Source organism: Watersipora subatra, chromosome 7 (assembly GCF_963576615.1).
Source record: "Watersipora subatra chromosome 7, tzWatSuba1.1, whole genome shotgun sequence".
In the NCBI taxonomy this organism is placed as follows: Eukaryota; Metazoa; Bryozoa; class Gymnolaemata; order Cheilostomatida; family Watersiporidae; genus Watersipora; species Watersipora subatra.
The window spans coordinates 9768019-9778652 of record NC_088714.1 but is presented as its reverse complement, the minus strand read 5'-3'; the positions used below and the strand labels follow the sequence as shown (position 1 = coordinate 9778652).

General features: G+C 41.2%; 2 protein-coding genes across 2 annotated transcripts; both read left to right on the top strand.

The window, feature by feature from the left end:
• Positions 1–2757: 2757 nt before the first annotated feature.
• Positions 2758–3783, top strand: LOC137400401 (uncharacterized). Its single transcript, XM_068086730.1, has one exon. It carries the CDS (start codon positions 2758–2760, stop codon positions 3781–3783), a length of 1026 nt encoding a protein of 341 aa, XP_067942831.1.
• Positions 3784–3816: 33 nt separating this feature from the next.
• LOC137400400 (ATP-dependent DNA helicase PIF1-like) lies at positions 3817–5976 on the top strand. The gene is made up of 2 exons (XM_068086729.1): positions 3817–4486; positions 5825–5976. The coding sequence occupies exons 1-2, from the start codon at positions 3817–3819 to the stop codon at positions 5974–5976; spliced, it is 822 nt and encodes a 273-aa protein (XP_067942830.1).
• The last annotated feature ends 4658 nt before the right edge of the window (positions 5977–10634 follow it).

The window sequence follows — 10634 nt, the reverse complement described above, 5'->3', positions numbered from 1 at the left end:
GAAACAGAACTGCTATTGCACCTGCTAGAAGTGCAGAAACTGCAGAACAAACACAGCTGCGCCTACAACAAAACATAACTGCTATTGCAGCTGCTAGAAGTGCAGAAACTGCAGAGCAAACACAGCTACGCCTACAAGGAAACAGAACTGCTACTGCAGCTGCTAGAAGTGCAGAAACTGCAGAGCAAACACAGCTACGCCTACAAGGAAACAGAACTGCTACTGCAGCTGCTAGAAGTACGGAAACTGCAGAGCAAACACAGCTACGCCTACAACAAAACAGAATAGCAGCTGCTAGAACAGCAGAAACCGCTGAACAAACACAGGTACATCGAGAGCAGGCCGGAATAGATGCTGCAGCTGCTAGAAGTGCAGAGACTGCTGAGCCGACCCAGCAGCGACTCCCACGGCAAGATACACTAACTACAGCAGCTGCTTGGCTGCCACAACCTACCAGGCGCCGTGCATGGGCAGAAAATTTGCACTTGACTACAATCCTGTAACACAGTATAGGGCCCATCAGAAATTTTTTATGGGACGAATGTCTAAAAAATGTTCCAGATGTAATGCCTTACGTTGGAAAGACGAGAGGCCAGGCATTTGTTGCAACAATGGGAAAGTTCGCCTACGACCACTCTCTGAGAATATTCCACCTGTATTGACTCACCTATTCCAAGGCGCAAATCCTGATTCTGAACATTTTTTGGGAATATACGAAAATATAACAGCTGTTTTCAAATGACATCATTTGGAGCTAAAACCATTGATGAGCCTGGATTTAACCCAAATTTCAAGGTTCAAGGTCAAGTCTTCCATCTGATTGGATCCTTGCTTCCGATACCGGGTGAGCAACCACAGTTCCTGCAAATCTATTTCATGGGTGACCAGCAGGCAGAGGCAGAACGTCGGCGCGGTATTGTTGAAGGAGTGCGATTAAACGTAATCCGTGAGCTGCAGAATGTTCTACACGAGCAAAATAAATATGTGCGTGATTTCAAAACTGCTCGGGAGAGGCTGCCTGAAAACACGGATGACTTGCGAATTGTCATTCATGCTGACAAACACTCTGTTGGAGAGCATGAAAGGAGATTCAATGCTCCTGCCATCGATGAAGTTGCCATTCAAATAGTTGGACAGCAGTTTGAAAGGCGAGATATTGTTCTGCAGTTACGTAGCAATGAACTGCAGAGGATATCTGAGACGCACAGAGCATATGACGCCCTGCAGTATCCACTCATTTTCTGGTGAGGTGACGATGGCTACAACTTTCAGCTGCAACAGACTAACATTCGCACAGGAGAGCCAGGTACACAAAAGGTTTCTGCTATGGATTTTTATGCTAGCAGACTGATGGTTCGTGATGGTAGCTTCAACTACATTCACAGGTGCCGAAAGCTGTTTTCGCAGTTTGCAGTTGATATGTACGCTAAAATTGAAACTGAAAGACTTAGCTTTATCCGCCATCATCAGACACGGCTAAGAGCTGATGACTACATCAACCTGCGTGATGCAGTGGCTGATGATCGCAATGCAAACCAACTAGGTAACGTGGGGAATTTACCTTCGTTTTTTACTGGTGGCCCGCGCTACATACATGAGCGTACGCAGGATGCCATGACATATGTGCGACATTACGGCAGACCAGACCTCTTCATCACATTTACCTGCAACAGCAAATGGGATGAGATTTCCAATGAATTGCTGCCTGGTCAGCAAAGCTATGACAGACACGAAGTGGTTGCAAGAGTGTTTTACCTAAAACTAAAGCAACTAATGGATTACATCACCACCGGTGCAATATTTGGCGCTGTACACCATTGAATGGCAAAAACGTGGACTCCCTCATGCACACATTCTAATTTGGTTATGCGATCGCATCAGGCCAGAACAGGTTGATTGTGTCATTTCTGCAGAAATACCAAATCGAGTGGAAGACCCCGAGCTAATTGAAATTGTCACCAAGCACATGGTACATGGTCCATGTGGCCAGGTAAACCCCGATTAACCCTGCATGAAAGACGGCACATGTACCAAGAAGTACTCTAAGGCTCTCATTAAAGACACAGTTACTGGCATAGATAGGTATCCATTGTATCGTCGTCGTTCCACTGATGATGGAGGTTTCACCAAACAACACACATTGCGAGCTGTTGGAGAGGCCTACGACATCACTTTGGACAATAGATGGATAGTGCCTTACTGCCCTTTGCTGTCCAAAGTATTCAATGCGCACATCAATGTCGAATTTTGCAACTCAGTGAAATCCATCAAATACATTTGCAAATATGTCAACAAGGGTAGTGATCAAGCAGTGTTCAGCTTGAAAGAGATGGAGCACAGGTTGATGAAGTAGCTCGCTATGAGAGTGGAAGGTACATCAGTGCAAATGAAGCAATGTGGCGCATCTTCAGTCTCCCCATTCATGCACGACACCCGACTGTTCAGCATCTGAGTGTTCATCTTGAGAATGGCCAGAGAGTGTATTTCACTGAAGCAAATCTTCAGCAACAACTTCAAGAACCACGTGACACTACCCTTACAGTCTTTTTCAAGCTTTGTACACTTGATGATTTTGCCAGGACGCTTCTGTACTGCCAATTGCCAGCCTATTACACCTTTGACGCATCCACAAAATGCTGGAAGAGACGAGTTCATGGAGCTGCAGTGCCTGATCATCCTGGCATATATCAAACTGATGCCCTAGCACGAGTATACACTGTTCACCCCAACAATCGTGAATGTTTCTTTCTTTGAATCATGCTACATCACGTGGTTGGCCCAATGTCCTTTCAGCATTTAAGAACTGTTGAAGGTCATGTCTGTGCTACTTTCCATGAAGCATGCAGGCGTTTAGGGCTATTGGAAAATGATGCACGGTGGAGGGAGGCTTTGGAAGAAGCTGCAACTGTACGGTCACCTGCCCAACTGCGCAAGTTGTTTGCTATTATGTTAAGCACCTGCCAGCTTTCTCACCCTCTTCAGCTGTGGCAAGAGTTTAAGGAACATTTGGCTGAAGACATCCTGTTTTATGAGCGACAACTGCTTCGGGATCAGCAACTGCAGTTTACAGATAGAATGTTCAATATTGCTCTTATATTTATTGAGGACCAAGTGCTCGAGGTCACAAACAACAACCTCTCAGTTTATGGACTTCCCAGGCCTGTTAGAGTGGAGCAACCTGTTGTTTACAGGGAAATATTACACGAAACAGCATATGAACGTGAAGAGCTTCGTCGCCATGTTGAAACCAATGAACCGCTGTTGCTGGAAGAGCAAAGAACTGCATATAACGCGGTTTTGGAGAAAATTGAACAAAACAGTGGCGGTATGGTGTTTCTTCACGCACCAGGTGGGACCGGCAAAACCTTCGTCACTAATCTTATATTGGCGAAAGTACGAGAGTCTGGAAAAATTGCTTTGGCTGTAGCTTCATCTGGTATTGCAGCTACCTTACTCCCTGGTGGCTGCACTGCGCATTCAGCACTGAAACTGCCTCTTAATTTGGCCAGAACTGAGAATCCTGTGTGCAATATCAAAAAGAATAGCGGAACTGCCCAACTTCTGCAACGATGCGTTCTTATTGTGTGGGATGAGTGCACAATGTCGCACAAGCTCGCATTTGGAGCTCTAAATCTCACACTAAATGACTTGCGTGAAAATAATAGACTTTTCGGTGGGGTAACTCTTTTACTTTCTGGAGATTTTTGCCAAACGTTGCCTGTCATACAAAGAGGCACACCCGCTGATGAGATAAATGCATGTATCAAAGCATCATTTTTGTAGCCGTCTGTTGTGCAGCTGCATTTGACAAGAAACATGCGTGCCGCTATTCTTGGCGACGAAACAAGTGCACATTTCGCTGCTGGACTGCTGCGTATTGGTGAAGGGCGTTTGCCAGTCAGTGCTGAGGATGGTTTGGTGTCACTTGATGGCTACGGCACTTTTGTGGATTCAACCGAAGAACTTCAGGAGAACGTTTACCTTAATCTGCGACTGAGGTTCCAAGATGTTGATTGGTTATCTGAGCGAGCTATTCTTTGCCCCCGGAATGATGCAGCTGCTGCCATAAACTCACAGCTTTTAGCCCAACTACCTGGCAATTCAAAAACCTTCACTTCTGTTGATACGTCGTTGACTGATGACGCTGCTGTAGAATATCCTGTGGAATTCTTAAACTCACTGGACTTGCCCGGACTTCCTGCTCATAAATTGCAGCTAAAGATAAGAACACCGATCATGCTTCTTCGCAACCTCAATCCTCCAAAGTTATGTAATGGCACTCGGCTAATTGTTGCGCAAATGTTTTCGCACGTAATTCAGGCCAAAATCATTTCAGCATCTGGTAGAGGAGAACACGTTTTTATTCCAAGGATCCCAATTATTCCAACCAATCTACCATTTGAATTTAAAAGGATTCAGTTCCCCATCAGAGTCTGCTTCGCTATGATCATCAACAAGTCGCATGGTCAGTCCCTCAAAGTAGCTGGTATCGACTTACTGTCCCCCTGCTTTAGCCATGGCCAGCTGTACGTTGCCTGCTCAAGAGTAGGCACAAGCCGAAAACTGTATATTCATACACCCGACAGAAAAACCAAAAATTTTGTCTATCCACAAGTGTTGCGTTGATTAACATTGTCTTATTGTTATGTCATGCTTGCATTAAATTAACATTATATTATTATTGTGTCATGCTATGTTCTTCATGTACTCCTATACCTACTTATTATCAACATGCAGCATTTTCTAGCATGTTTTTCAGGATATACATGTATATATTTTTATGCATTTGTTTTCCTTATTGTGTCTCATAAAAAGGCTATCATGTTGGCGTTATGTTTTATTATTGTAAGGTACTAATGCTGTATCTGCCTTGACATCGTACTGTCTGTCCTGTTATACATGTAAATTTTACTGGTAAATTTTATTAACACAACCACATTACTGCAGCACTGTTTGTATATACCATGTCAAAACACAGGCTATAATAGACGAAGAACTGGTGAGCCATGATTAGTGTTAGAAGTCTCCATTCGATGTAGAACTGTAGAAGTCATGTATAGTGCATGTACGTAGATGTCTCCATTCAATAAATGCTGGTGATAGCTCAGCAGTGCAATAGCAAAATATTTTGTAGAATTTCTTATAACACACACAATTTTTCAATACTGCCAGTTTGAACAATTTCAGTTCGCTTAGCAATGTCAATTTAATTATCAGTTCGCTGTACAAAAATAGGACAACTCCCATTTTAGTGGTTTGAGACTGATGCATTGTAGACTAGCTGTAAAACACATTGCAGCTTTCCATTGTTCTCCCCAAAATGATTGACATGTATGACTGCGTATGCTGTCTGATCGGCTCAACAATTTCAGTAGACTGCATAGTTGGAGTTGTTTTACAGTATGAAAGACAACTCTCAATAAACCTCTTGCTGTACAAGAATCTGATCCCGTTGACGGGTAATGCAGCTAGTACATTATAAAGTATAAAAATTCCTTAGTTTAAAATAAGTTTCAATGATTGTAAAACTACTATATTCAAAAGGGTATAAAGGATTCATACTGACCTTTTGCCTTTCCACTAAAACCAGTCGCTTATTTGTGTAATAAATTAGTGTATTTATGTATAAATATATAAGATACACATGAAGCCTTCAATAGAAAGCTAGTTATCTTTGGTAGCTCTCCTTGAACTACTTTTTACTGGATAGGCTTACGTATATGGATGACAAAAATATATAAATATATATACATGTACATGTGCGTTTATGATATTCACATGTACATGTGGTGCATCATTTTGCTGTTTTTGTCTGTCTCTGCAGCACATCTCATGGGACCAGCTTATGACACAGGAAAACATACTCCAAATGTGGCGATGCAGTGTACTTTGGAGAATAGGCTTGCTAGAAGCACTTCTTGCGCTCCAGGGGTTAGCCAGCTGACCTTTAGATGTGAGCTTGCACTTTGGCCCTGACTGATGCTGAACCCCGTCAGCAAACCGATGACCCAGAAGAACGAACAACAAGCTAAGGAGGTACCAGGGACTAAGAGGATTCAGTGGAATCAGGTTGCTGTGACTCGACTGAGCCCCCTTGGATTCTCTGAGCCTAAAGTTGCCAACCCACCATTTAGGAAAAGACCGGCTCCATCTCGTCCGGAGTTAGCTCCACCAAAGCTGAGACCGAATCAAGCTATGTAACCTCTAACATGGGTGAAGTCTCGAGTTGAGAAGTTGGCGCACCATTTCAGCCCCTTGACTGTCGATGAGCTTTCCTACAAGCTCCAAAAGGAGAGGGCCCACTGACTGATGGAAAACAGCCGCCACTGGCTAACTCTGTCACTACGGATGGCCAGGCTGATTTGGGCCTTGCACCTAGAAGGAGAAGACCAGAAAATTGCTAAGTCAAAGGTGAAATGATTGAAGTTGAGGTCAACCAGCACCGGTTCTGGTCAGTGCTGAGTAAACGACCCACAGGGGCCTCCACTGAGTGGATGAAGTGTTATGGCAGAGCGCTGAGACACGGGCTGTCAGGTCTGATTATACGAGCATCTGCACGGCCAAACTGAGTTTCTCTATCCTAGCAGAAGACTCGGCCACTGGTGAGCCAACTCGGAAGGTCAAGAAAGACAAAGGAAGATTGAGAAAATAGATAAGAAAAGGGGCGGAGCCTATTGTGATGAGTTGATATATAAGGAGCTTATCAAGATCAGTTCAGCAGAATATGCGCACACTTTCTGCCTGCCTGTTCAATTGTTTATGGCATTGAACATCATGTACTCAAATATATCTATTATCTACTATGTAAACAGCAATCATTGTCTGTGCGTGTGTGTATGTGTGTGTCCACCTTATAGAGTACCATACTTTTCGGACTATTAGCCGCTACTTTTTCCTGACGGTTTGTGAGCCATGCGGCTTATATAAGGGTGTGGCTATTCTGTGGTTTTTCTTTCACCGCTAGGGCACATTAACAGGAATATGCGGTTAGTACACGCCTCTACTAGCGATGGACGATAAATACTGATATGCCAATATCGTATCTTTGAGCGTTGTCTTCTCGATATATCGAGTTGCCGACAACTTCCGATTATTGGTGATGCAATCAACTACCTACCGAAAGAAAATAACTATTGACCTATCGGTCAAATAAAACATTGAGATGACAGAGAAGAGTTTCTCAATAATTATCTAGGGAACAAGGATTGTCATGGCATAAGATTTACTGAAATGGTAAGATTGTGTGTGTGTGTGCGTGTGCGTGTGCGTGTGCGTGTGCGTGTGTGTGTGTGTGTGCAAAAATAGTCTTCAAGAGATTCAGTTGGGTGCTTAAGCTTCAGTCCGCATTTACTAGGATAAAGAAAATACCTTTGGTTCAAAAACAAAATCACAGCCACAACAATCATGATATCGTGATCCAGGAACAAAAAGGATGAACTGCAGAAAAAAACAATCTGTAGCAAAAAAAATTGACAAACAACATATTGTGAACTATATGGTGTGAACTATCGATGAGAAGAAGAAACTACCAGTAAGATCGGTAAACGATAGGGCAGTTTCACTTCGATATATATGATCGAAAAGACCACTAGCGAATATCGTTATCGTTTATCGTTATTTTTTCCATCACTACTCAATAGTGTATACATAACCTATTCATCGTTTTTACAGAAAAATCACGTGATCTATGAATTACTCCATTTAGTGCGCCAACTGAATGATTATGAGTAGTATAAATATATTATAGAGCGGTCTTTCCTTTTTTCAATTCGGTCGTATGAAGCAAACTTAATTAATATAAGAAAGTAGTAAAATTAAATTAGTAGTAAATATTAGTAGTGAACTAAATAAAATTTACTACTCCTTAAATAAATTAATGAGTAATAAATTACATCTAATTACATCTAATTTTTTAGAGGCTATAAATAGCTGTGCGCGCAAAAATTATTGCTCTCTAAAATATCCGAGATAAAACGACATCGTCGGTGGTCCTCAATATCATTTTCCTATCATAAGGCTAATATATAATTATTTTTGTATTACATCAGACACTAGGTATAAAATACAAGAAGTCTAAGTCACATAAGAGGCTAGAGAGCCTGCGAGTCATAAAGCCAGCCACATGCATGGTGTATTGGAGCACCATAAAGATGCAGGTGGCATTAAACTGCTTGAGACGGCTCAGTTTCTTGATGAAGATTTTTTGTCATTTAATACCTACTCATATCAGCGTCTAATATTACATTCATAGTAACCAAACCAGCACCAGCAACATGCAAAATACACAGCAAACCAAACCCACTCTATTCAACATTATAGAAAATTATTCAGATAAACATCACTCTACTCACTGTCATGTCACCCAAGAACTACGTACTGTTACAAAGCAATCATTTCAAACTCATTATCCTGACAGCAGTATGTCGAAATATGAGATCCTTATACTGCAGGATGTAAAAATCTAAGAAATGGACCACACAGCTAGAATGGACACAGCCAAAAATCACTTCAGTATACTATCACAAACATTCCACCCTGACAAGAACAACCAAGAACAGAAAAATGAATGCACTAACCTCATGAGCATCATCAATAAAGCGTATAGCGACATAATTCAAGACTTATCCATGGAAGACCTTTTCTCAAACATGGTCGTAAAGGAGGACATGGCATACCAAAAAATTAATAGTTTCACAGTTACGTGCCAGCACTTTCAATATTTTTTGATTTATTGATGCCCTTACCATACACCCAAGTGGACAGCTAAAATAAGAGAGCTATGGAATACAACTCCAAAAGCTATTCCAAAAAGTAAGCAAAAAGAAAGCCCCGGAAAACAGTTTGGCAACAAAACTCACTCACTGTTTATTTCTGTATACAACAATGGCACAATATTCATCCAAGGCTGCATGGCTCTGCCCTATGCTGAAGAGATTATCAAACTGTTACTGACTAGATGGTTCCTTTCAAAATGTTCCATGTTAACAGTAGAAAGCCGCAGATTTTTAGATATGTTAAAGAAGTCTCTGTTATTCTTTCAGTCGGATAAACACTCAAATAGGACCTCTGTTGACGATCTACATATGATTACCAATTCCAACTCTTTTCAAGAACACAGCACAGCTTCAAGTCTGGTAAAAACAGTAGAGAAAGCAAATGAAAGACAGTCGGAGATGATCTTGGTTGAAAAACCGATTATGGTAGACATACAAAATCAACTCTCATTAGCTATACAAAGAATAGAAAAATTAAAAACAGAAATATCAGGTATTAAAGAAATGAGCACTCAACTTCAAATGACAACAGGTCCAAAAATAGGAAACCTTAGTCAACGCGTAGATAACCTAGAACATGGTAACAGAATCGAAGAGAAGAAAGAAAATCATACAAGACTGCAGCTCTGTCCCAAACCACAGACAACCCAAGGGAAAATTTATCTATTATAAACCCAAACAGCACAAACAATGCCAAGCATGTCTCAAACAATCAGAACAGAATTTCACCCAACAGCAATGCAATTAGCAGAAATGATGCTTGACCAACTACAATTACATCAAATGTGCCAAGATTTACATTCGACCCAAATGAATGCATTGCATTGTAATATACGAATGCAATGACAAAACCCACCTCAGCAAGGATAACGATATCAGAAGAATAATAGATAAAGACAAATAAATCACACTAGATAGGATTTCTCATAGCGCTAACGGTAATGTTCTAGTTCAACTTAGCAAAGAGATAATGGTCGACAAAGTTATCTCGCAATGGGAGCAAAAACACTTTGGAAACTCGAAAGTAAGAAAGACCATTTCACCAACTCTAAAATTTGGCATATTAAAAGGAGTTCTAACCGACATAACCGATGAACAGATACAGGATGGCCTACAACAATAAGGCTATAATGTCACAGAGGTTGAGCGGTATAAGAGAGGCAACTCATACACTACAGCCGTGAAAACCAGATTTGAAAGGAAAACTGACCTCAAAAAAGCCCTACACACCAGAGTCTTTATAGACCATCTTGCTATCAAAGTAGAACCATTAGGTGGACGGATCTCAGCGACACAATGCTATAACTGCATGATTTGTGGTCACATAGCTACAGACTGCATGAGCAAAAAATATGTCGTCACTGTTCTGACCCCTATGAAGAAATGCATGATAACCCTAATGAAAAGAAATGCATTAACTGTGGAAGGAAGCACAAATCCATATATGAAACTTCCCAAAATACAGAGAGCTCTTTCATTGGCAAGAACTGAGACATAAAAAAATGTTACCCTCCATCAAGTACTAAGGCTAATAAGTCTAACAACAAGCTAAAGATGATGCAGATTAACATAAATGGTTGTTCCCAACCTTCACTTTTAGCTCTAGACAACTACATCACTCAAAACAAAGCAGATCTAGTATTCATTTCAGAAACTAAAACAATGCCGATTTCAAATGATTATTTCAAAAACTACAGCGTTCACTTAAAACCAAACCACAAGAGCCTCTATAGACAAGACAGTGTTGCTATATTAGTACACAACACTATAAGCTCTGACAGACTACACAGTCTAGAACAACAAGATTCAGAGATACTCTTCAACGCCATCAACATAAACTGTAAACGATTCATACTCGAA